Source organism: Mchenga conophoros, linkage group LG6 (assembly GCF_057382185.1).
Source record: "Mchenga conophoros isolate Kocher_MC1m ecotype Shallow Benthic linkage group LG6, M_conophoros_male_GT1.1, whole genome shotgun sequence".
NCBI classification, from domain to species: Eukaryota; Metazoa; Chordata; class Actinopteri; order Cichliformes; family Cichlidae; genus Mchenga; species Mchenga conophoros.
The window spans coordinates 6,892-34,358 of NC_140531.1; the positions used below are offsets into that span (position 1 = coordinate 6,892).

General features: G+C 41.9%; 1 protein-coding gene across 1 annotated transcript; it reads left to right on the plus strand.

Moving 5' to 3' along the window:
* Positions 1-582: 582 nt before the first annotated feature.
* On the plus strand, positions 583-27,467 carry LOC146571736 (voltage-dependent T-type calcium channel subunit alpha-1I-like; the record flags this gene model as incomplete). Its single annotated transcript, XM_085278410.1, has 6 exons — positions 583-742; positions 2,102-2,299; positions 3,898-3,911; positions 14,432-14,815; positions 16,171-16,263; positions 27,303-27,467. Coding segments are annotated over exons 1-6 (1,014 nt in total), but the record flags the coding sequence as incomplete, so codon positions are not given.

Sequence of the window (27,467 nt, forward strand, 5' to 3'; positions counted from 1 at the left end):
AGAGCTTAGTTTTCAAAATATAACAAAGTTAACAAGGTTTTGGTAACTGAATGACACTTTAAGCTGGCATCATTAGATCTTTTTCTAGAAAGTTGGAGATTGCTTAACCTCTGTTAGAAGGAAACATTATAGTGAAATACAAAAACTGTTTGATTAGTTCTTACCAACCTTTTCTTTCCCACACTGTTGCTGTGCTTCCTAAAATGCTTCAGTCATACAGTATGGTGCAAACGCCTTGATTTTGTGATCAGTAATTTAGTGAAATTTGGGTTAAAGTAAGGGTGTGTGTAATTCTAACGAGCATGAATATCAATATTAGGTATGATCGCATGAACTCTCTTATGCAAGATATCTTATAATTTCCCTAAGTCACATACCTGTGGAGGCATGGAGATATCCAGGAGAGAGGGGAGTCGACTTATTGACAAGAGTGTTTAACACAAGCTGGGAGAGTGAGAGGATGCCTGAGGAACGGAGAAGAGGTATACTGATACCAGAGGGATAAAGCTGATGAGCCATACACCGAAGCTGAGAGGGAAAGAGTTGTTGAAGTTTGTTGACACCAGGTGAAGAAGACAGATGATGATCAGTGAGCAGCAGTATGGCTTCGTAGCACTACAGATGTTTACTTTGAGAGTGTTAATAGAGAACTATAGAGACCATCAGAAGGAGCTGCACTGTGTTTTTGGAGCTGTGGTACTGCACGAGGAAGACATGAGTGGCAGAGAAGTATGTGAGGCTGGTGGGACATTTACAAGAACAACAAGACAGAGCTGAGGTATGAGGTGACAGATGAGGTCACGGTAGGGGTGGGATTACATCAGGGATCGGCTCTGAGCCCCTTTTTTGTTTGCATTGGTGATGGACCGGTTGGCATATCAAGTCAGGCAGGAGTCTGCGTGGGTATGATGTTTGCAGATGACATTTTGTTGTGGGAGTAGGGGGCAGGTGGAAGAGAGCCTGGAGAGGTGGAGGTATGCTCTGGAGAGAAGATGAATGAAAGTCAGTAGAAACAAGACAGAATAAATGAGTGTGAATGAGAGGGAGACAGGTGTAACAATAAAGCTGCAAGGAGCAGAGGTGGTGAAGGTGTGCATGAGTTTAAATACCTGGGATCAGCCAAGCAATAAACAGAGTGTGCAAGAGAGGTGAAGGAGGGAGTGCAGGCAGGTTGGACTGAATGGAAAAGAGGTTAATTGTAACAGAAAGATAACAGTACTTGTCCAGTGTCCTTAATTTTTTAAAGACACAGTACAATGCTCACATGTGGCAAGTTTGCAGCTTACTTTGTTTGTAAATCACCTTGTTGGTTACTTGGTTGATAGTACAAAATACTATTTTATGCCAACGTGTGTTATCTTTGGCATTTTTTTACAGGTCAGCTGAAAAGAAACAAATAATGTGGTTTTACAACAAGCTGCCAAAAACAAAGGTGGTTAAGGATACAATTTGTATATACTTTTTTGCTAAGTTTTCTATCCTGAACAGAAACAACCTGGGTTCATGCCCTGAGCTGCACTAAAAGTGCTCAGACACAAGGGCTGGACTAAAAATGAGCAGCCAATGTCCAAAGAAATCCTTTGAAAGACTCTTACAAGGTTTGAGAAGACAAATAATCTCTTGACTGTGAACAAAAAGGTTGTTTTGTGTTTTTTGTGTTTTTTTTACTGTTTTATTTAAGTCAAATAGGGATTTGGGGCAAGAGTAAAGTCATTACTAGTAAATCAATAACAGAACTGCATCGATGCTTTCCAAGCTCGTAATGCTTTGTAGTGCTAATATTACTGCTGTTCAGCTCACAACAGTTCACTAATTAAGGTCGGTTTATTACTGTATATGCATAAGTCAGCTGTGATTCGGTGCTCTCTGCTGGTGTGTAATTACTTATAGGTATTTTTTCTCTTCATGCTGCAAATAAAATGAGTAAATGATTCCTCCTCTTTCCTCTTGTGTGCTGTTCTTTACCTGTACACAATCTTCCTATAAAGCTTCGTAGCAAGTGGATGGGAACGCCATTGCTCCGTTTAGATCATAAAGTAAAGTCAGCCATAGAGCTGTGCAGGATGTGTCATCACATAAGTATTTGTCTGTCTCTCTCCAGGCATGCGTATCCTGGTGAACCTGCTGCTCGACACACTGCCCATGCTGGGTAACGTCCTTCTCCTCTGCTTTTTCGTCTTCTTCATCTTCGGCATCATAGGAGTGCAGCTGTGGGCAGGGCTGCTGAGAAACGCTGCTACCCCGAGGAGAACTTCACACTGTGAGTCACCGCCTACTCCGTCTGAGTGTGGAAAAGAGTGTGAGACCATGTGATGCACATTCTGTCTTCTTGAACATTAATCCTCTGACAGGGCGTGTGTGAGTCTGACGACTACACACTGTCACCTCTGTGTGTGTTTCTTTATACGGTAATTGTGTCAATGATGTAACTTCTTGAATAGCACATGAATCAAAATACACACTGTACCCGCAATTTATACGTGTGTCAGTTTCTGTATGTGTAAATAGGTCTGTCACCTCTCCTCTCATTACCTGCCCTCCCTCTGCGTGACTCTAGAAGATTAATTACATCATCTATTCAATTCACTCATATTTCCATAGTGTGAGATTAAGCCTCCCTCTGGCCCCGTCTCTCAAGTGCTAATATAATGAGGCTGATGGCAAACTAAAATTTGCACAAAGCAAATATCATTACCTCATAATCAAATCTGCCACTTAATTAAAAGGCTGACACTCTTCTTCACTGCTTCTCTCTCACCCATTTTCTGCCAAGTCATCAAGATTGTATCAGCGTTTCTGCAATAAACTGCAGAGACGTAGGATCGAGAAATTCCAGGTACTGTAGCTTAAACATGTTTGGCAAAATGAAATAGATGGAGAAGGGGTGACTGAACGTAACTCTTTTAGGTTTCACAATGCTGTAATATTCAAACTCACCAGACAAGGAAAGGTTATAGAAGTATCTCTAAAGACTTTAGATTCCAACACACAACCACAATTCACAGAGATCGTCTATAAATGGAAGAAATTCAAAATCATGTTCACCCTCCACAGAAACGATCGACCAACAGAGATCACACAAGAATGCGACATGTACCAGTCAATCCCAAACAACAAGACCATATTTGAACTTATTGGTTTGAATAAGATGTATTCTGTTTGAGGAAATAACACCAGTTGTCATGGAGCACTGAAATCTGAGTCATACTAGAAAATGCTGAAGGAAATGTTTAGGACATGTGCCATGGGCAAGACGGCAATTCTTGGCATATAAGTTGCACTTCAAAATCAAGCGTTAAAGTACAATATAGTTAAAGATACAGTGTCTAAAATCTTACCACTAGATGTCAGTAGATTGCAGTCAACTGAAGTCTGTTCTTACCATTCCTAATTCTCACAGTAATTTTCTCAACATCACTCACAAATAACTCTGTCCACCATTAATCTGTAGTGATGCTAGGCTGTAAGTCAGCTGTTTACCTCAGCTGTCAATATTCCGAGTGTCAACATATATTTATTCTGGAGGAGGCTGTAACACTTTGTGAAAGGAAAGTGATACTGAGGTGAGCTGTTGAGGATATCTTGAACTTTTCTGTCAGTAAGTGCTGCTGTTACCACTTGTTAGCTCCCGTTGGCCTCTGTTAGCAGGTGTTAGCCTCTGTTCGCTGCTATTAGATGGTGTTAAACTGTCTTTGAAGTATTGCTAGCATTGCTGGCATGACATTTAGTGAATAAATTCTCATGTGATGTGAGAATGTAATCAAACTGTTTATCAGAGGGACAGCATAATGTTAGCTGCTGTTAGCTGTTGTTCAGACTTGTTCTTGTTCTACTGACAAGTAATTGCAGCGATATCACGTTGTCACTTTTGTTAATGTTTTCACTTCTTGGGTGAAGGGGACCTTTCTCAGGTGAGAAATTACAGTTGTGATCTTTCATATCTTGCGAGTGAAGGTGCAGGCACGAATTCAAATTTGCCTCCAGTGCACATAAACACTTACGACTTCTCTTCTTCCCCATCTTTGGAGTAATAGATATGTGGCCGGTCTCTAGCCACATACATACATATTCATCACAGCCACTATATTCAAGGTGGTGAATAGCAAAAGACTGACTGTAACTGAACTTCAGAGTGACCGAGTCCAATTTTTGGCCTTTAACCAGCAGAAATTTCAAAGGAGATGAAGCAGTATAATTGCAATAAAGTTATGAATCTGAAATCGTGAATGGGAGAGCAAGCTTATAAATACATTGCTTGCAAATATATAAACAAAATGACTGCGTATGTTGTGACAAATCACCCCCTGCTCTTCGCACCCTTATTCATATACTCATCCCTCTACTTTTTAAAAATTCAAACAAATATTAGAATATTAGAAAGGGTGCAAGAAGAAAACAAATAAAAAAACTAAGAACTGATACATGCACACACTTCCTAGCTGTACAGAGTACTGTATCTGAATTTCAGAAAAGGTCTAAGCTTTAGGTGGACTGTGCCTTTATCCTTTTGCTGTTTCTTAGTTAACCTCTCTTACTACGGCGTTATTTTTGTGCCACTATTCTGAGCGCACGTAAAATAAGTTGCAGGTGCAAGTGTTGCATTTTGAGGAGAAATTTATTTTGAGCAAAGAAAAGCTAAATCTCAGTGAACAAAATTCATTGCTGCATGCAAAAAATGTATTTCAGTGTTTGCTATTATCCACACACACACACACACACACACACACACACACACACACACACACACACACACACACACACACAATAGCAGCCCCTGTCGCTCAGTTTTTGCATTTGCACTTACTCGCAATGTGTTGCTTGCGCTCTCAACATTTCTGCCTGTGCGCGCTCAACTCTTTCTGTACACCGTTATATTTGTGCCACAAAACCAATCACAGACTTGGATGCAAAAAAAATCTGATTGGCTGTTTTGGTCTCCAATCGGCTCGAAATGACAAAATGCAATATCCCAGAATCCATTTCGTCCAAAACTCAAACGAGGCAGTGGCGGAGGAACACAGAGTGGCGGAGTTTGAAATATTACTCTGTCTGGGTCACAAAATAAACTTTTAAGATATTTTCATGCGAGAATGGTGCTGTGTAAACTTCAAATATCTGCTCGATTCATCAAGACATCTCATATTTGCATAAGTGCTCTAAAGTTTTCAGAGATGCCTGTTACCCACCAGCTGACCGGGTGGTCACTCGGGTTAAACATGATATATAAGGCTGAACTGACAAAGAAATCACCAACTACACCACCAGGTAACAGGCATCTCCGAAAACGTTAGAGCACTTATGCATAGCACACATTTTGTGACCCAGACAGAGTAATATTTCAAACTGGTTTTGTGGCACAAATATAACGGTGTACAGAAAGAGTTGAACGCGCACCGGCAGAAATGTTGAGAGCGCAAGCAACACATTGCGAGCGAGCGCAAATGCAAAAACTGAGCGAGAGGGGCTGCTGTTGTGTGTGTGTGTGGATAATAGCAAACACTGAAATACATTTTTTGCACGCAGCAATGAATTTTGTTCACTGAGATTTAGCTTTTCTTTGCTCAAAATAAATTTCTCCTCAAAATGCAGCACTTGCACCTGCAACTTATTTTACGTGCGCTCAGAATAGTGGCACAAAAATAACGCCATATCTTACCTGTATAGTTTAATAGTATTGCACAGTTTATTGTATTTTTCGTATATACTTTTCAAGAGTACTGTTCCGTGTCCCAATGGCTGTGGGGTGTTTATTTTGGTTGGCGGTATCAGAAATTCAATTACTCTTCTGTCATGTTGCTTTAGTGCACAGCAAAATCTCCAGTGTTAAATTAACACTGGAGAGTGTCTATATGGGTCCACACCTCTGAGTGTTAAATTAACACTTTTGACAGTGTTATATGTTTAAAAGTAACCTGGTCAGTTTTGAAGATTAACAATGGCTAACACTGAGCAGTGCTGATTTTCTAACACTGGAAAATAACTCAAAATGTTAGAAATATTCCAGTGTTAGAAAATCAGCACTGCTCAGTGTTAGCCATTGTTAATCTTCAAAACTGACCAGGTTACTTTTAAACATATAACACTGTCAAAAGTGTTAATTTAACACTCAACAGTGTTGTATTTAACACTCAGAGGTGTGGACCCATATAGACACTCTCCAGTGTTAATTTAACACTGGAGATTTTGCTGTGTGAAGTGCAAATGCTTTGTAGTAGATTTAGGCTCATTCTCTGCTCATGGAGTACTACTTGCTTTTTTGTATTTCTGGGCATTGGACTGTGTAATGCATGTGTTTGTGCAGAGCAGCAGAAACACCAGCTGTCACTCATATGTCAGCAACCTTCAGCTTCTACCCAAAATGAAAAGTTTGGTGATTTAAAAAAGCTTGTCTTGATGCCAAGTTCTTTAATTCAGCAATTTCACAGTTCTCATGCAAAAATGTTTAATAGTTAAATTATTTTAATCATGTGTCTTTTTAGTGTAATTTCTTGAGACTCACGTGCAGACTTGATTTGATTTTTCTTTTACACTTTAATTTGGGTAGATTTAAAAGAGACCAGAGTTAGGTTTAAGACATGCAAATGCATGGAGCAAGCATCCTCTCCATTTTAATGCCACATCTGAGAACATCTGGCTGTGGGGCCATAGCATTTGTTCCAAACATTCAGGACCCTCTGTTTAAGTCACTGGACTACATCACATGTTGAAAAATGATTTTTTTTTTTTTTTTGTGTCCCGTTTGGATCTTTAGCCATCAGCATTGTTGTCTTAAGGCCAAGAAAGATGCCAAGCGGATTTATTTTACCAAGTGGATCATCATGGCCTTGCCATATTGGTCCATTTGATTGACCTTTATTATAATTATGAATTTATTTTATTTTCAGTTGCTACAAACTAAACTAAAATGAAAAATGATTTTCGAGTGGTACAGAGTGCATTTACATGTGAGGGAGATGGGCACCGGGGCAGTTCGTTCTGTCCATCTGATGTGAAGGTCAAACAGCAGTCTTACAACACATGGTAACCTAGGCTGTTGTCAGTATATTTTAATGCCTTTTGTTTTTGGTAGTTGTTGTTATTTTAGAAAATTGATACTACTAATACTAGTAAGGAATATTCTTTAAGTTTCATACTTTTTCTAGTTGTGAGAACCTCAGTAACAACATTTTGTGTGTTTGGCTCAAGATTCCTAATATGTGTTGTTTTAAAGTTGAATTTTAATTGGAGGCTGAATTGCCTAAAATTAATCTTAAATGCATTGGAATATTGTTAAAATCAGCTGTAAAGTAGTACTGTGTATTTAAAATCAGTTAATTGTGCCTAAGTTTGTAAGCAGTTGTTGATTTCTTCCTTTCCAGTGGAACTTGCTCCCAGTTTGGCTTCAGGAGTCAGACACCGTCTACTTTAAAGATTGGAGTTAAAATCTATCTTTTGATTTATTTAATAGGCTTAATCCAGGAACTCTGAACCATTCCTTATTTAAGTTGCTATTGAGGTTTTTCACTTATGTCATGCAAGTGTTGTCCCTTGGACATGATATAACCACCGGTTACTAGGGAAAAATGTGTATTCCATGATTGGTTGGTAGTAATTCCTGGAGGTTGCGAGGTGAAAATGATTGCAAAGAAAGTGCTGTACCAAAAACTCCTGATGAGTGACAGACTGCCAGGATTGCCTGTACTTTTACTCCCTCAGCTGATGGGTGGGAGGCGTGAAGATTTAAGTTGACAATTAATGTGATGCGATATAGGAGCTTCAAATTGATATCATAGGTGAAGTTACTAAAAATAATGAATGACTTTGATTTTCACTGACATCAACCTCAAGGTTAGAGGTCATGTTTTCTGAAATTCTTGTCAATGCAATAACTAGTGGACAAGGCAACGTAGAAGATTCAAATTGATACCATAGGTGCAGTTACTAAAAATCTGAGTTTGAAACTCAGTGATCTTGACTTTAAGGTCAAGGTCAGAGTTCAAGTTTTCTGAAAATTTTCTGAATGCAATAACTCAAGAACACGGTGACCAAGGAGTTTGAAATTGACACCATAGGTGTGTGTACTACGAGGGAGGAAGCAAAACTGAGCACACTATACACAAGAAGAGCAACTACCAAAATAAAACAGGAAACATGACACACAGATTAAGATGCGGACTTGACACCGGAACTGGGGAAGAACAGACATGAGAGCATAACTGACTGGACGTGACACGTGGAACACAAGGCACAGTAACAAAACCTAAAGACCAGAAACCACAAAACACTAAAGATGAAAAACACAAATAAAAAACACTAAATGAGACGAAATGCAAAAACCAGGAAACACAAACACTGGGTTCCTAGATCCAGGACACCTTGAGCTGAACTGCCATTATACTTAATTAGTTGAAATGAATTAGATCCTTTTTGTTCACTTTTTATATTGTCATGATATTTTTGTGATTTAAATGTTATCTCCTAATACTAATACTGTCTCGGAACGCTTGTATAGAAAAGAATGATAAAATAAATAAAATAAAGGTAAAAAATGACCTAATACCAGCTGGCTTTTATTCATTATCTGCTCACTTGTATTTTTCACAGCAAAATTAAGAGATTTTTAATAGTCAGCGCTTCTTAATTAGTCATAAATTATGACAGTTCATTTTCCCTGGTAGGAAATAGCAAATCAGAATTAGAAGCTTAAAGCTAAACAGGTGTTGTTTGTTCCTAACCATGTCTATGATTAAGAGTACAGCTAATACCACTGTGCAAACACAGAGCTCAGACAATAACTGGGATTCTGTTAGCGGTAAGGAAATGCCTGGGGAGACCAGATCTGAGGCCAAGCATTTGATTGGGCCAGTTTGGCTGCACAGAGTGGGCTGGACGACGGTTCGCACTTACAAGCCCGGAAAGAAAATAATGATCTGATGAGAGGCTTTGGGGTAGGTCATCACCATAGTAACCAATTCTGAGATGAAATGGAGAGGGGATGTAATCATGGGATGCCCTGATCTCCCTGAGTAAATCTCAATAATGTCATCCAATTTTGGTAAAACATTCGCACAGGTACTCTTTTTCCACCCCTTTTTTGTCAGAGAGCTGATGTAAACAGTGTGTGACGGTTGTAATTCACACTGCCAGGTTTCCAGAAACAAGAGCAAGAGGTATGAAACAGCTGCTTTAGCTGGTGCCTCTGCTGTCAGGAGTCCAACATCTCTTCAGCTGTGAAATGACTGCTGTCTGTCTGACACTCTCTGGTGATGAACATAATCACCTCGGTATACAGGAACACACAGCTGATGTCCAAACTGATAATGAGCGAGGCTGTGATATCTGCTGTCAGCGGATGTTGGCTCAGTCGTGCACAGAGGTTGGGACTTGTGGATGGTTGGCTGTCTGTCACATTTTTCTTCTCATACCTCCAGTAAGGACTGTGAAAAGGATGAACAACACAGGGGTATATCTGGGAACACATGCTCATTTGTGCAGACAATACACTGCACATTTACATCCCTAAGAGGAACATGAGCATGGAAATACCCCTAAAAACTAATGTCTCTGTAGTGAGATGTCCAGAGAGAGTCAGTGAGATACTTCATATCAGTTTTATTTATATAATGGCAAATCACAATAGAACTAGCTTCAGGATGCTGTATATTGTAAGATAAAGACCCTACAATAATACAGAGAGAGCCCCAACAATCAAACGACCCCCTTTGAGGAAGGACTTGCGAACATTGGGAAGGAAAAACTTCCTTTTAATAGTCAAAGGAGCTTGCAAAGAAAAGCATCTGGACTTCTTTCAGTTACTTGAAGACGTTTCACCTCTCATCCGAGAAGCTTCTTCAGTTCTAAGGTCAAATGGTGGAGAGTCCCAGATATAAACCTATTGGGAGTTTCCCCCCACAGAGGCCATCTGATCTCAGGAATTCACATGATAAGGTGGGGCCAGGTTTCACAGTGAGCTCACCCGAAACTCTGGCTGACTGGGACCCACACCCAGTTTCACACCTTGGCTCAGGCGATTAGAGGATCATCAGGGGGTCCTTTTGTCCCTCTGTGGGGGGTTACTCCCACTAGGTTTATATCTGGGACTCTCCACCATTTGACCTTAGAACTGAAGAAGCTTCTCGGATGAGAGGTGAAACGTCTTCAAGTAACTGAAAGAAGTCCAGATGCTTTTCTTTGCAAGCTCCTTTGACTACGATGACCTGGATGACTGAGAACCTTCACAGAGACATATTCCTTTTAATAGGAAGAAACCTCCAGACTCAGGGAGGGGCAGCCATCCTCTGACCAGTTGGGGATGAGGGAAGTAATATTTTTGAGTGAGATAAAGCTGCCTCTTTTGTACTTTTAGATATCTAGCATGCATTTTCTTAGTTAAATAAACTGAAAATTTTAAGTTATGCGAGGAGCACACAGCATAACAGGGAATTCAGCAGAAATGACACAATATTTGCTGTCCACTGACAAATCAATCGTTCTGATAGACAGCTTTATCATTCCTGTGCTACGATGTGTAAATGCATGGTATAAGTATATCTTGGTAACACTATATTAGGTACAGATTTATTGGGTTATTATCCAAGACAATATGAGGTGGCAAATATCTACTGATGATCTGATATTTGCTTAGGAGCATGCTAACAGAATTTTATGAACCTCTGCTGGTAAACCAGAGACTCTACAGTAAACCGAAGCTAAACTGAAACAAAGTTTAGCTTAAAACACACTTACAAAGTTCAGTGGAAGGGCATACGTGGTTAATACCTACCAGAGCTACTGTCTTAGCTTCAGACATTTGGGTTAAAAATACCTGTTTCAACTAGAATCAGTGCACATGGACGAAACCTGGTCAAAAATATCCAGTGTTATGCTGGATATATGGATCATGTTTTTTGGCTTGTTAATAGCTTCTTTTGAGCCTGCAGTACGCAGGGACAGAGTCAGTGGAAGCAATACAAAGACCTACAAATACACAGAGTGTGTTAGACAGAGAGTAGTTACTATGCTGCTTCTATTGAGTCATCATAAATACCAGGTCAATTGTAAATGCTAACCAGTATGTCGTTCTCTGGTCTGCCTTCTAAATAGCAACCCTACCTCACACTGAAATAAAATCACACACAGCTTCGCTCTTTTTTTCAGCCTCTATCTTTTCATTTTCCTAATATTGCCAAAACGATCACATTTACTCTCTTCCTCCTCGTGTTTGGTTTATTGTCTTCTCTTTTCATCATTTCAGCTTTACTCCTTTGTCAACTGCTTTTGTATCGTGTGTCTTACATTTTCTTGGTTTCATTAAACACAGACTTTTTCTTGGATGCAGCTAATCAAGTCATAAATTGAGAAGTAGCATCAGCGTTCTATAACAGGCAGAGCAGACGGTCACGCTGAACCAGACAGCAGCCTGCTGCATAACACCAGCGCCAGACCGCATTAGCTTTTCTTTTAAAGTCTGCTTATCTAACGTCTTCTTGTCTGCATTTTCTTCATCTTGTCATGCACCCTGCTGGACGAGCTACCAAATTAGAATTAACTGTCACAGAGGAGCAGGGAGGACTCGGCGCAGACTGAAATCTCAGAAAAACAGGTTTATTTACACACTCCAGGTGCACTATATACAGGTGAAGGAGAAGGGGGCCAGGGTTCCCAGGGGTGCAGAGAGGGGTCGGGAAAAGTGTCCAGAGTCTCCAAACCAAGCACGAGAAATCTGCATACAGAGAACAAGAGTTAGCACGGAACTTTCACGGACAGAGCTCAAAACTGGCTGAGGCTAAAGTAGCACTGACGAGCGTTACTCAATAGTCCAGCGGCGAGGTGCTCTCAGTCACTGCCTTAAGTAGCGGAAGCAAACAAGGTGAGGAGCCACAGGTGATTGCCTACAGGTGGCGGAGGCCGGGAGCTCACAATGAGCTCCGCCCAGGCAGCGAGCAGAGAGAGAGGAGAGAGAGAAAAGACAAAACATAACATGTAGCCACACAGGGCCAGCCGAGCAGGCACGTGGACCATGACATTAACTGAGGAAAAAATGTGCTGCTGATGTCAGTTTGCAGGCTAGATCGTGAATAACATGTTTAGCACATGAAAGGTGGTCGAAACATGGCCACAGTTTGGTCTGGTTAGGTCCTTTTTTATTAGTGACAGTAGCTGCTTGTGGACTTTATGTTTGGTACCACTAACAACATGCTGTCCCCACATTACATGTAGGCACTGTCTAGTACTTTGTATCTTTCCTTCATATCACTCAGAGTTATTAAGAGTATTGAGGTCAAACAAATATTAATATATTACTCCCAGAAGAAAGTAATATGTTACACTAGCCATTAGTTTACTTTTGCATTACTCTGTAACATAGACATATAAATAACACTCAGGTTATAAGACCTCACAGAACCCTACTTACTCTGTGTTAGCGTGAAGAGATGTTTGAAGTAAAGTTTGCTGATCATAGCAAGAGGCGCGTTTAATGCAAGCTTGAAAGAATCCTTAGTAATGCAATGAATGGCATAATTGAAACTGTAATGTGATAAATGCGACTGTGGTACTCAAAATTGTAATCTGATTACTGTGCTTTTTTAAAGTTCTTGTACTTGTTTTTAAATCTGTAATCTCTTTGTGAACTTTGTGAACCCTGGGTTTGCTTTATAAATAAAACTGGTCACATAGTCCTTGAGCTGGCTGAGATAAATGTTTGGTAAATGGTAAATGGCCTGCATTTGTATAGTGCTTTTCTAGTCCCTAAGGACCCCAAAGCACTTCACAGTACATTCAGTCATTCACCCAGTCACACACACATTCACACACTGGCGATGGCAAGCTACATTGTAGCCCAAAAACTTTTTTAACGTCTATGACGGCGCATTTTGTTTTTTGCTTGTCTGGCTGTCTCGCTAAATCAGGAACTCTTTGAAAGAATTTCTTAAAATTTTGCACTTGGAGTCAAAGCAAAACTGATTCGATTTTAATGATCAAAGTCAAGGACACAGTTCCACACAAACGTTCAACGGGATACAATAATACAGTGATGAAACTAGTGCATATTTTTTATGTCTAGACAATGGTGATTTTAGATTCTTCCTTTTAAAAGGTACTTTCAGCTGCTCCCTTCACTAGGGGTTGCCGCAGTAGGTTGCTCCACAGTTTTGATTTGCTAGCTTTTTAAGCCTGATGCCCTTCCTGATGCAACCAGTGGGGGATTTGTACTTCCTCCTGACATCAAACCAGCAATCTCTCGCTTCTTACGTATGTGTAAACTCTCCACTATTCGGTTTCTTCTATTTAAAAAAAAGTATTTGCACTACATTATAAAATCCCATCATACTCCTTGACAAAAATTGATTTTAACACTTTAAAAGTCACGCTTTAGAAGGTGACACAAAATAAACTTGTCAGTCAAAAGATTTTTTTCAGCAAAAAGCACTATAAATCACACTGCTGTGAAATGTTTTTAACAGGTTTGAGTCAGGCTTTGAACACATTGTTAAAATTCTGTTTGCATAGAAGACTTTAAAGCCTCCAATATTTTTGTGTTTCTGTAGTTTGCAAAACACGAAAAGAAAAAATCCAAAAGGGAAATTTCACATTCAGTGTGAGAAACACGCAGATTGCTGGACTGAACAGCGAGTCTGACGGCTTGTTCTCGGGCTGCCTTTGTAGCCAGTACATGATCAATCTTACATCAAGAAAAATGTTCGTCACACGGAAACGGTGCGCCGCGGACAGACAACGGCTGTCAAACAGAGTCAGACCGCAGACTGTCAGCTAGATGTGTCAGGGTTAAAATGTCTCCATCACTACCACCCTGCCTCTGTGTCTGTGTGCGTGCGTCTGCTTGTGGTGTATTTCTTTCAATTTTACTGTTACACACATAATCTTCTCTCTCTATCTCTGTCCTTTCATCCACTCATCTCTCCACTTGTGAGCACTCATATAACAAACTTAAAATGCACTATTACACATGAAGCTTTGATCTAGGCTCGTGTGCATCTCTTTGCATGCCACTATACTTGTAAAGAAACAGATGGATGAGAATGGCAAGTTTAGAGATGATTTTGTTTTCTTCTTATCTGATCATTTATTAGATATCTTCATTAAAAAAATACCTCGAAATGTTGCAAAATTCTCTTTCACCCATATAATATGACTTCTGTTCTGCCTGGTTTAAATGTGAGACTTTGTTGATGAAATACACTATTCCTGTCTATAATACACACATTTTATGCTGATTTTACTATGACTGGATGTTTAAAACTGCATGTCTTTGACTCTGACAAGCAGATTTTTTCACCATTCAATTCATAAATATTTAAGACTGATTTCAGATTGTCTTTCATCTGTATCTTTTCTTCAGTTTTTTCCTTTTCCCTCTTTTTTTGACCCATTTCAAAGTGTATTTATCATTTTTAACATTACGTTGTACAAGGAAATGTTTTGTTTTTAGGATACTGTTGTAATCATCGTCTCCTTCCTGGACTCTTCCAGCAGTAGCGGAGTCAGTCTCCCTCGGCCTTACTACATGGCTGATGAGGATGACGAGCGTCCTTTTATCTGCTCCCTTCCTGTTGACAATGGCATCATGTCTTGCTCCGATGTGCCGGCCCGCCGAGAAGGAGGCAAGACATGCTGCCTGGACAAAGATGACATCCTGTATCGCCAGTCTATCGGTCTGAGCCCCGAGCCCCTGGCCAACGGCAGCGTCAGTGTAGCAGGGCTCTGTGTGAACTGGAACCAGTACTACACCAGGTGTCATACTGGGTACAGCAACCCCCACAAAGGAGCCATCAACTTTGACAACATTGCCTTTGCCTGGATTGTCATCTTTCAGGTGGGTTTTTTTGTTTTTAACCTGAGGCTGTACAAGTAAATCGAGTAATTAAAACACTGTTTAACTGTGTGATGATTCATCCTCTGTCATTTTTATAATTCATGATATCTGATGCTGTTAAATAATACAAGGGAGACATATCCAGGTGGCAGTGTGTTGGAGTGATTAGCAATGTTGCCTCACCAAAATCAAGGTACTGGGTTTAAATTAGGCTGGGTGGGGGTTTATATATGGACTTCGCATGTCAGTGAAGGTTCTCCAGCTTCTCCGACAGGTTCAAAAATGTGTGGGTTTAGGTATTAAGGTAACTGATGATTGGCCTCCTGCCATCCTGCCTCCAACCGTGTCACAGCTGGGATGGACCCCTGCAACCATGATTTGGCTAAGCAGAGGAGGATGCAATGATCACAATGCATATAAATATAAATGGATATGAATGAAAATAATGGAAATATTTATATACTGTTCAAAAACAACAGCAGCAAAAATAACCAAGAAAACATTCAGAGTATTACATCAACACACTGAAACGTACTGATGGCTGTGAAACAGCTGATACCAGTTACCTCCCTGCCATTGCTTTCTTGGTTACATCTATATCTGAGCAGGAGTAATGAATTACATTTAATCTACCTTACTTTTTAGAAATAAAAACTTGGGAAAAAAGTCTGTATGCTTTTTCTTTTTCTTTCCCAGCTAAGTACAAAGACTGGAAACAGAGAAGCTTGCATATCTCTGTCCAAACATAACAACACCTAATCAGCACTTGAATCAACATGTTTAAACTATATTAAAATAGATTAATATCAAGTTGTAAAAACACATTGTCTCCATTTTACAGAGAGTTATGGGTTGGGTTGTAGTGGTAGTGGACACTTCACTCTGCCTATCAAGGAGGCTCCTGACTACTTCCAGCAAGGATCCGTCCACAGAATAACCCTGTTTAACATTTACAAATCATCATGTTTGCATTTAGAGCATACTGTCTATACGTTTGTGAGCATTTGTGATGGATCATGGCACCCCAACCGGTCGCAGCAGGTGGCCGCCTGGTCCTGCTGGAGGTTTCTTCCTGTTAAAAGGGAGTTTTTTCCTTTCACTGTTGCCAAAGTGCTTGCTGAAAGGGGGTCATGTGATTATTGGGGTTTTCTCTGTTTTCTTTGTATTATTGTAAGGTCTTTTTATACAATATAAAGCACCTTGAGGCAACTGTTGTTGTAATTTGGTGCTATATAAATAAAGCTGAACTGATACCTTCAGATAGAGACAAGCCAGATGCTTCTTCTGGTTTCCAGTTTCCATTCAGTAATAAAAAACTAAATAACAGATACTGTCAAATGTCTTTCTGTTTGTAGGTGATCACTCTGGAGGGCTGGGTGGAGATCATGTACTACGTGATGGATGCTCATTCATTCTATAACTTCATCTACTTCATCCTGCTTATAATTGTAAGTAAGACATGGCTTTGCTCGTATTTACAACAACAGAGTAAATGTGGACACGTTAGAGTCAGTGCTCAGGTGCTTCAGCATTTGCTTTAAGGAAACTTGCTTAAAATGTACTTATTGAGGTTAATTGCTGATGTATTTGATTTTTGTGAGCATGATATATGACTGTGTTGAGATACCTTCCTTCTTTTTATACGACACACACACACGCACACGCACACACACACACAGAGCTGTCAGTGACACAGTTGAAAGCTGAGCTGAAGAATCCATCATTTTTTCTGATAAAGTACTTTTTAATCTCAATCCTTTTGTTTCCCTCATTGTATGTGTGCCGCAATATATTCATGCTTTTTGTGTGTGAGCATTGGTGCATGTTGGTGCAATATATTTCTTTTTAGCCTGTCTCGCATGTGTGTGTGTGTGTGTGTGTGTGTGTGTGTGTATTTGAAAGTGTTATAATGCAGCACGACTGCCAGTCCCGACTACTTCCCCAACCCAGGGGCTGTCTTGTCTTTTTATTATACTTTTAATTGCCTGCCTTCAGATTCAGACAGGATCTTTTCCTCTTTTCCAGTTTCCTCTTCGAGCCAGTGCGCCTTTCATTCTTTACCTCTTAATTTATTTTAAGATTACTTTCTACATCCTTCTATCGCCTTAAATCTGCCAATCTCTTCAAGCTGCACCCTGTGTTTCTTACCTTGTCCTGTCATAGATCAGTCCGTGACTCAGTTTATTCTACCACTACCCCTCTCTACTTCATCCATCTTTCCTCACTCATTCCCTCTTTTCTTTAACCTGCTTGCAACTACCCTTTCTTTTTCTGTTTTTTAAATCTCTACCACCTCCCGGCTTCCTTCTAATACTCACCTGCTGCTTTCATTTGCTCTCCTCTTTCTCACTGATGTGTATACTGGGCAATATTCATGTATCGGTCACTCTGCTCGTTCTCATTTATGTAGAAACACACAGCCGAAAATTGCCTAACTACATCCAATTTGTGATGTAATGGTTGCCTTTTCAAAAAAATAATATATATATATATATATATATATATAACTGATGAAGAGTGGAAGGAGGATGAAAGGAAGGAAGGAAATAACCAAAGGCTGGAGTGAGGGTTAGTAGATGATGAAATGTGAGAGAAGGGGCAGTGGGTGGATGAGGGCTGGGAGTTGTTAGACAGATGGAGTTGAGGTGTGGAAAGTGAGGAGAAGGACTGCGAGCAAGCTTAAGAGAGCAAGTGATGAAGGGGGGAGGAAGTGAAGGAAGGATGGGAAGAGGGTGGATGGATCGGTGACAGGGAGAGCAGGACTAGATGGACTAGAATGTCAGCATGAAATCAGAGAGAGGATTGGAGGACGGGCGAGAGGAAGCAACCACATGTTGGTGTCTCTCTTTGATCTTAGGTGAAATCCAGATAATTAGAGTGAGTCCCTCAGGGCTCACGTATTGAGGGAGATCACAGTACAAGGTTTAACAGTGTGTCATATGACATGTCTGTCTGTCCCTCACCAGTGGAAATTAACATGACAAACTGCACAGCCCAGCTCAGAAATAGGAAGTTTAGTAAAAACACTACATAGAATATATAGAAAAAAATACTGCAGGGAACTCTTAAGCAACATAAGCAAATGTCATTCATACATGATCTAAATGAGGATGCAAATCTCCATTAATTAAAGTTTCTCAAGATGAACGTGTTGTAATTCATTATGTTGTTGACTAAGCATCTCTGCTTGATTTTGCTCCCTGGAGTTGTTGCATATGTCTTCTCTAGGGATGGGTATCGTTTAGGTTTTATCCGATACCAGTACTTTTGAAACGGTGCTTAAACGATGCTCGAACTGGTGCTTAAAGAATGAAGAACACAAAATTGGTCCAAAAACCTCTCATGTTCAGCTGTTTTTTTGTAAAAAGATAACAATGTTAGCTTTTTGGCATCACTCTTGGCTGGAAGCAGCGCTTAAACAATGGAAAAAAAACACAAACTTTGTCCAAAAACCTCTCATGTTTAGCTGTTTTCCACTTTTCCTTTGGTCATTTTAGCCTTTTTTGTCACGGAGCGCTGTGCGGCAGGCAGGAGTAGGACCCAAAATGCAGGACTCACAGGCACGAGGGAATGAACTCAAAACTCAGCTTTATTCGCTGGCAGAACAGACATATAAACTAAACCAAACTGGGAAACCATAAACTAAGAACTCACAGAGAGACACACAGGGAGATCCACACAGCAAGAGGGACGACGTCACGCTGAACAGAGGGAGACGCAGACAGAAATACACAGAGGGTTAACGAGGGGAGTGGGAACACACGGGGAACACAGGTGACACTGATAGCCATAACGAGACAGGGCGGGGTGAACTGAACACTGACGGGAGAGGTGAAACAGGGAGCACAGAGGTTCAGACAGGAGGAGAGAGAGCACGAGTAGAACACCAACATAACAGGCAGGGGAGACACGGAATAAACACGAAAGGGGACGAGGGCTCATAAATACATAGAGGGGCACACAGGGAGACATGAAGGGCAAGGGATCAAAACTAGAAGCCATAGAATAAATCACACAAGTACAATAATACGAAAATCACAAAGAACTAAAAACGCTGGGTCAGGAGACCCAGGACCGTGACATTTTTGGCCAGGGTGAAGGGAGTATCTGCCATCAAACAAGAAGACAGCCGCATGTAACTACAACGGTGTTTGCTAGTTCACCTTACATGCATTAATTTAATAACGTGGTTAGCCTACTCAACGTAAATTACACACGGACAACATTAACCTCCTAGGACCTGGCGTCCACATATGTGGACATCACATTTTGGGTTATTTAGACCAAAATACTCAATTTTGCTCTACAAGGGCCTGATATCCACTTACGAGGACATTATACTGCTCAGAATTTTAAACAAATATCCTCATATGTGGCTCTTATTTTTCATAAAAACAAAAATAAGGTAAAAAAATAAGCTGTGGTAATTCTTTGTTTTTACATTCATCAGGCCCCAATATGCCCAAATATCAAAGAGAAATTAAAAATGCATGCCGTGGAAGATTTTGGGTCTTAGGAGGTTAAGGTACTCACCCAGAGAAGAACGGCTGCTGCTGCCATCATCATCCGTCATCATTTCTGCAACACTGGCAGGGCTAGGGGCCAGGACTCTCCTCTTCGGGTTTTTGGTGGATGTTGCTAACTCCGGGTCCGATAACAGGCAACCCACCCGTAGTAGATGTGCACGGTGTGAGGTCTCGCAGCAAGCTATTAAATACGGCGCATTTCTCGGCTTTTAACAAAATGCTATGCGTCGCCAGGTGTTTCATCAGATTCGAGGTGTTACCTCCTTTGCACAGTATCACCTTAAAGCACTTGTTGCAGGCTGCTGAGTTTGCATCTTTTGCTGTGAAGTACAGCCAGACTTTGACCGCTTCACCATGGGCATTTTTAATCTGTAGCTCTGCTCTAAAAGAACGTACGTACCTGGGCCCGCCTACTACGCTTGCAGAGGTAAAACGATTGGCTAGAATCCAAAGTGTATGACATCTCAGGAAAAAAAAAAGCACCAAAATAAAGCACCGAAATGTGCGCTGCTTTTCGGTCTAGTTACTACCGTTTATGTCAGAACCGGTGCCATTACCGGTACCCATCCCTAGTCTTCCCCCCATAGAGAAAAGATTTAACTGCCAGCCTCTTGTTGGCTTTGTTTCGGCATGTTTCAAGGCTTGTTTCACAAACAGGCTTAGTGGAGGAAAGTGATTTACTATTTACATGTTAAAAGTTCTGCTCACATCACAGGCGTGTCCTCATCTCCCTGGGAAACAGATGAGGAGACTTTTCATCATTCTTTCTTTAATGCTGCATGACACCATGTGCTGAGAGATGGAATACAGCAAGCAACAGCAATCAAGACCGAGAAAGACAGAGGTGCCAGCAAACGAGAGAGATATAAGTTCAGGTTGCGTTTAGATGCTTTGATGATTTCACTCACGTAACATGCATGCAGATTAAGTGTGCAAAATTGAATTGAACTGAGAGCGCAAGAGAGTGAGTACAAGAGAGTGCTAGAAGGAAGCTAGATGAAAACAGCCGTGAGAGAGAGATACAGAGACCGAGTGACAGATGGAGAGACAGATGAAAAAAGTGAGATAAAGATGGAGAGAGTTAGAGATTACCTACCTGCTCTACATGATTACCATCATGTAGAGCAGTTTAGACAAGAGTTTAGACAAGAGGACTCAGTGGAATTAAAGGCTTTGCATGGAAGATAGTTTGGCCCTGTGGAATTAAGCTTTGACATCTACAAATGCCATCCTCAACCTGTTTTGTTGCAAAACTGTAAAGCGTAGTAATCCTCCTGATTTGACACTTTTTAATCTCACCTTCTGTGTTCGCTTATACCTGGTATTAACATCGAGCTCGTTTGCATATATGGACATGTGCCACAACACAACAAGAGAGGATGTCCTGTCCTGTTACTGTATATTTTTAAGGAAAGTCCACAGAGTCATCAGCAAAATGTAGTTAAAATATTGTGTTTTTAGGAGGAATCCACCGAAATCTGGGCTAAAAACATAGTTTGTAATGCCCACATATGCACATTGTGAGTTTAAAACAAATCATTTAATACACCTCATCTGTGTACCCCTTCTTCTAACAGATACTTTCAGTGTCTGCAATAATCTGCTTCAGTCCATGCGTGTCCTGGCGATCCCTTTCGCATAAAAGAAAGCAAGAGACTGGTTGTTATATGTCATAACGTATGCTCAAAAACAATAACTCCAGAGTTCAGCACTACATTTCTGAATCACAATTGGACCTGAAGGCCTTGCAGAAGTTGCTTTATTACACATCACAGCTTTTTTATCGTCGTGTTTGTTTTTCTGAAATCATTTGTGTGTGTTTATTGCCTGGGCACTGGAACTATCATTATGAGGTTCACAGAGATGTTGATGCAGAAAACCCCTCAAAGGGCCTCAAAAAACCTTGATACAAACAAATAATAAAAAGATTAATTTGTTTCAATATGAGCAGTTTAATAATCTGTCAAATATGACGCAATGTTCTGCCATGGGCATGTATGGCAGCCATACATGCCCATGGCAAAACATTAATAAACACAAGTGACCAGTTAGCAGATTCTACAATTCTGCAGTGTGCAGGGTGCACTCTGTGCTCAGATTCATCCAAATGCTGCAAGCCTGATCTGATGAAGCTTTACAGTAAAAATGCATAATGAGCCAAAGAAAACAGCCTCAGCTAATGTGGACTTCACCATTTTTGTTGGTGGTCATTTGATTGCGTTCATTTCGGGGATATCACTAAAAAGGAGTCTTTTTAGCACTGGCTTGATCTCAGTTAACGCTGTGTCTTTAGCAACAGTACTACACATCTGAATATCGTTACTATTTAATCATTAGATTTGTCTGTCTGCACGTTGGTACTCAGTGTTCAGTGTGTGCTGGAACAAATGCAAACTGCACCATTGGAAAACTGCACTGTACCGAAAGTCCATTTTGCCGTGACTACCATTTGGAGTGAAAAAAGCACAAAACCAAATAGTAAATGTGATGCACTCCCAAAGGTTTACAAGCCTTTCACATGGTCTTGTTTTTTTGTAGAAAAAGGCCCCGAGGAAATGGTCAGAAAAAGGCCCCCAACCGGACATGACCGGGGTAGCGGTCATGTCCGGTTGGGGACCTTTTTCTGACCATTTCCTCGTGGCTGCGTGCAGCGGGGCTAGGGGAGGGTCTGTGGTGATGGACGTGGGTTACTGACCTGGTAGCCTGTCTGCCCCTGGGTGGGTCCGGGATGGGCGTGAGGGTCTGGGGGCGCTCCATCTCTGGGCCGGGGCCCTGGCTGGGCCTCGGGGCCTTGGGTCCTGGTTTGTGTGTTGCCGGGGTTGTGGGCGGGTGGGTGCATGGGAGCCCATCCCTGGCGCAGGGTGCCGCCGGTGTGTCGAGTCGCCTGTGGGGCTCTTCAACCGGTGGGGGAGATTGTTACACCTTGCAGGAGCTTTCTTCCCCTCAGGAACTCTCTGCAGGAGGGGGAGATACAGGAGAGGTGGAGGAAGATCTCAGCCTGGGCGTCTATTGTCTCATGTAGTCTGGAAGACGAGTGGATGGTGGGGTGGGTGCAGTTTTCTCTGTGGTGGGGTTGGGTGGACTGTCCCGGGCTCTGTGGGGCCGGGGGGCGCTGCTGCGCTGGGCCCCGGTCTGGATGGGCCTGGGCCCCCCTTTCCCTGGCGGGTCGCGGAGTGTGGGAGTGCCTACTGGGGTCAGCGGGGGAGCTGGCCCCAGGGAGGGGTCACCTGCCCCTCCCTTCCTTCCCTCCCCATCTCCAGCTGCCTCCCTCCTCCTGCTCCACCACAACCACCCACACATGCAGGGCCTTGGAGTAGGGGTATGTCACCAGGATGCAGAGGAGGCTACCCCCCCCTCTGTCCCCTTCTGGCTGCCTCTGCCTCAATTTTATCCCACAACTTAGACATTCACATTACTCACACCCTCATTACACATACATATAGGATCTTGGGGGTGGGCACGATACACGGAGTCCAAGTTACCATCAGGGTGTACGCCTCACCCCTGGCGTCGTTGCCCACCTCTCAATTTTAAATACATGTAGACATTGAGGGCTAGCAGGAGGGACTATGCGCTTACCTGCTGCTCTCTGGCAGGTAGCTCTATGCCCTCCTGGGTTTTAATTGCACCTTAGAACACACATGCATCAACACTACAATGAGCGGGTGGAGGGAGGCTTGGAGTCTTCTCTCACCCCCATTCTCTGCGGCCTACTGGAGCGGGGGGGCTAGGAGGAGTGGGCCGTCCGACTGCGGTCTGGGGCCTCCCTGCTGCTGCGGAGTCGGGGCGGTCTGCCTCTCCCCACCGCAGGGAAAAGGGTAACACCACCTGGGTCTGGGTGCAGTTCCCCCCTCCAGGGGCAAGGGTACCTAGACCCGGTTAGTAGAGTACGCTTGGGGAGTGTGATCGTCCCTTTATGTCTGTCTCCACGTCGGTTGAGTGTGAAGTACATATGAGAGCATGAGGGTGGGAATGGATGTTTGTGTCTGTGTGTGCCTGTATGTCTGTGTCTATATGTCAGGTTGGGTATCAGACGCCACCTCTCTGGGGACATCTCGGGCCCTCCAAGGTTTGGAGGCCTATCTCCACCCACCACCACTTCCCCTGCCGGTGGCGGACTCCCTCAGGTATCGGTGCGTTGGTGGTTCTTTGTATCTGGGGGTGGGCGTCCGGGTACACACCGGCTCACTCCTTGGCGGCCGCTTATTGGGGCTCGCTCGGGCCACTTTGGAGGTGGGGTGCCCCCGGCCTCTTGGCCTGGGGCTCGGTCACTCAGGCACAGCTGGCTGCCGGCGGAGCTCATGGGCACGTCACTGCAACTCCCCCTGGCTTCTGCTCCGCGGCTGCTGAATGAGCCCTCATCTGGGACTCTCCTTAGCTCTTACTGGGACAGTGACGCAGCTGCCCCTCTGTGGGTCTTCCTTGGTCTCTTGTGTTCTGGGGGCCTCTGGATGTCTGGAGTTTTGATCTCCTCCATACCTGCTTGATACCATAGAGGACAGGGCTGTGGCTCCCCACACTCTCTAGCAGATCATTACATGGAGAAACCTTTGGAATGCAAGCATGCTGATCCACACAGGTATGCACACAGGTGTACACATGGGTATTCACAGATGCGGACTACAGCTTTCTTGGCTGCTGCCTCAAAGCACACTGTGCGCTGTCTATCTTGCGTGCTGCACAATATCGTTTACTATTTAGTAACTATTGATATCTATGACTAGCTAGTTTATTGTGATGGTGCTTTTTTTTTTTTTTTTATTATTATGTTGCTCTTTGTTGTTTGCTGTCTCCCCTGTTTTTTTTGTTTTTCTTTCTCTCCATACAGGTGACCCAGGAGTTTTGGTTTTTTTTTGTTTTTTTTCCTCTCTTCCCCCCCTTCTCACCGTCTCTTCTCCCCTTTGGTTTTCTTTCTTCCTCTCCCCCTCTTTCTTTCATTCTTTCCCCCTGTCCTATTAAAAAAAAAATAATAAAATAAAAAAAAAGGATGACAAAGGATGAACTGAAGCTCCGCCATCATGTGATGTCACATGCTGCTGTTTCTGATGTCACTTCCAAAAAAAAAAACATAGATTTTTGCAGCTTTCTTGTTTAGAAGGCAACGTAATTATTTCATTCACTATTCTTCAAACACTAGTTGCCTCTCACACCTCTGCTGCAAACTAAAAGTGCACACACCGAGACACACAGACTAATCTAATTGTATTTCAGCCATTCCAGCAGAGTGTGAGCATAAATATTTGATGGGATCAGCGAGGGTGCTGAGCGGGTGCTGGGACCCACTGCCTCCCTTTTAGTACGTGAGTCCAGTGAACTGGCATGAACCAGTCTGACCACAAATCTCTGCTTTGAATCAATGAAAAGGCAGTCTCTACACTAAAACGGACACACACGTACATTCTGCTTTCTCCGTAGTCTTTGTCGCAGTGGTTTAGTGAGGTTATGGGGCTTACAATCACTATTGATCACAGCCTGCAGAGCACTAGGCTTAATTTCCTCCTGTTTTCTTTCCACATCAGCTTAGCGTTTCTTGGTGACCTTGACCTATTTTGTCATCTCTTTTTTTCCCTTTTTTTCTTTAAATCTGTTTTACCAGTTGTGTCTCATGGAAAATGAGCCTAAAACATCTAAATAAAAGTGTCAATAGTGGCTGAATGATATCAGTGGTTAAGCAGGAAAACACAACCTAAGGTTTTAGTTAAAGGAGTGATGGTAAAAAAAAAACTTTTCTTCCCTCTTCTGACCTTTCTGCTCTCAGTTTTTCATGTATCACACCAGATATGTGTTTCATTATGAATCGTGCATTACAATGTTCAACGCCAGATTTCAGTTGGGGGTAGACACCTTTTCCTAACAGTCCCAATACGCCTACAAGCTTTTATATATTGTGCTGTAGCTGTATGGAGGTAAGTTTGGTAGTTAGCAGACTGCTGAAAGCACAGACATCTTAAGAGATTCCAAGTCAAGGTTAAACTAAGCTGAATATTCTGTTACCAGTTTTCTCCATAAACACCAGACTCTACCTATTGTAAGTTCAGAAGATGTAAGTTTAGCTACAATACACCTCATCAAAGGAGCTTGCAAAGAAAAGCGTCTGGACTTCTTTAAGTTGCTTGAAGACGTTTCACTGAAGAAGCTTCTCGGATGAGAGGTGAAACGTCTTCAAGCAACTTAAAGAAGTCCAGACGCTTTTCTTTGCAAGCTCCTTTGACTACGATGACCTGGATGACTGAGAACCTTCACAGACAATACGCCTCATCAGACTTCACGAACTTCTCCACTTACTTTTTTATGAATGCAGGCTTTTAGCAAATGCACCACAAAAACTGATGATCAAGACAGGACAGGGTATGTGACGGTGTCTAAATAAGTTCCTCTGCTTTGCATCTCTGTGATAATGTGTCTGCCTTTAGAAGATGTTGTCTTAGTATCAAGATTTTTCATTCCTATGTTCTGTCCTTGCATACTGTTCGGGTCATATCTGACATATTTTGACATTCAACAGCAGTAAAAAAGTCTCTGACTGTTAAATATATATTCTTTGATGAGTTTGACGCATAAAAGTAAAAGAGATGCACTGGGGGAAAATGACACTGTAAGTTAATGCTAATGAAAAACGCACATGTTCAATTGGGTTTGAACGTGTTAGTGAAGAAGATGACCTAATCTGAAGAGGGAGATGATTCCAGAGTAAACTGTGTGGTCACAATTGCTCCATAATATGGATGAATAAATATGTAAAATTATTATTATTATTACAGAAAACCCAAATTACAGAAAAGTCTCTAAGAGCCTTTGCCGGGCAGATTCTGGCCCCCGGCTGCATGTTTGACACCCCTGTGCTTGAGGGTAACTCTTCACAGGCTGGAGAGCTACACCTGGAATGACAAGCAGCTGTTTAAAAATATACTGAGAGCTAACTGAGATTAAAAGAGATCATAACAGGGGTTGGGTGGGGCTGGTTGTCCTACCAGTGCTCTATAAGTGCAGAAACTAGTTTTCAACAAGCAGCTGTTTATTGCCACGTGTTGTAAATGTGTTTTGTATTAGTGTAAAATGATGTTGAACTGATACTGATACATGGTAGTTTTGCGGATTTTTTTGTGATAGAGCAGTGATGGTGATGATGGTGTTTAATAGTTGTAATAATTACATGTTTATATGAATAAGGTATCAGCATTACCAGAATGTTGTTGTCATTTTCACTTTCAAAAATATATATTTTCATGCCTTAGGATAAAAAGGATAAGATACTGTGTAATTGTAGTTTTTGTTCTCAACAAATCAGTGTTGTAAAACCTAAAGATAGATAGATAGATAGATAAGGCTTGTCTCGTGTGATCATAGGTTTTTCTAAAAGAAAGTTGCTAATTATTACAGCTACAACAGCATCAAGCCACCTAATATGTTAGCTCTCCTCTCTTAGTCATTGCTTGGTTTGCTGGTTGTAATACTAAAAAAAAGAAGTATTTTCAGGATGGCACTGGAGCAGATTTGTTTGTGAACATATTGTATAATGTGTTATGTCTGGAGTTGTCCAGCCAAGTGGACTAACAAGCTAGAGGTAAGAGCTACAGTGCTCTGGCATAAGGCCATCATGCTGAGAGTTTTGTATTCAGCGTTATTAGCTGGCAGAAGCTGTTGACTAACAGACCAAATTAGGGGTTTCCAGTTTCATGCTGGAGCTTCCAACTGTTGCAGATCATTATATTTAAGAATGATTTATTACCTTTTTATTGGATGGGAGTGTTTTAGGATTAATAATAGGCCTTTAAAAGGGGTTCTTTTATTACAGATAAACAGACAAAAGCCCTGTGAAAATAATTACATCTCATTAGTTTGGATTCTCACAAGTAAACACTTTTTCAGCACTGGGCAGCTTGGGGAGGAACGTGACAGTCAAGCAACACGCAGCTTTAAATTTTGTTTATGTAATGTGCGCATGCCTGTCATCCTCCCAGGTCGGTTCATTCTTCATGATCAACCTGTGCCTCGTGGTCATTGCCACCCAGTTCTCAGAGACCAAGCAGCGGGAGCATCAGCTGATGCAGGAGCAGCGAGCTCGGTGTTCATCCTCCTCCACCCTGGCCAGTGAACCTGGGACTGCTACGAAGAGCTCTTCCAGC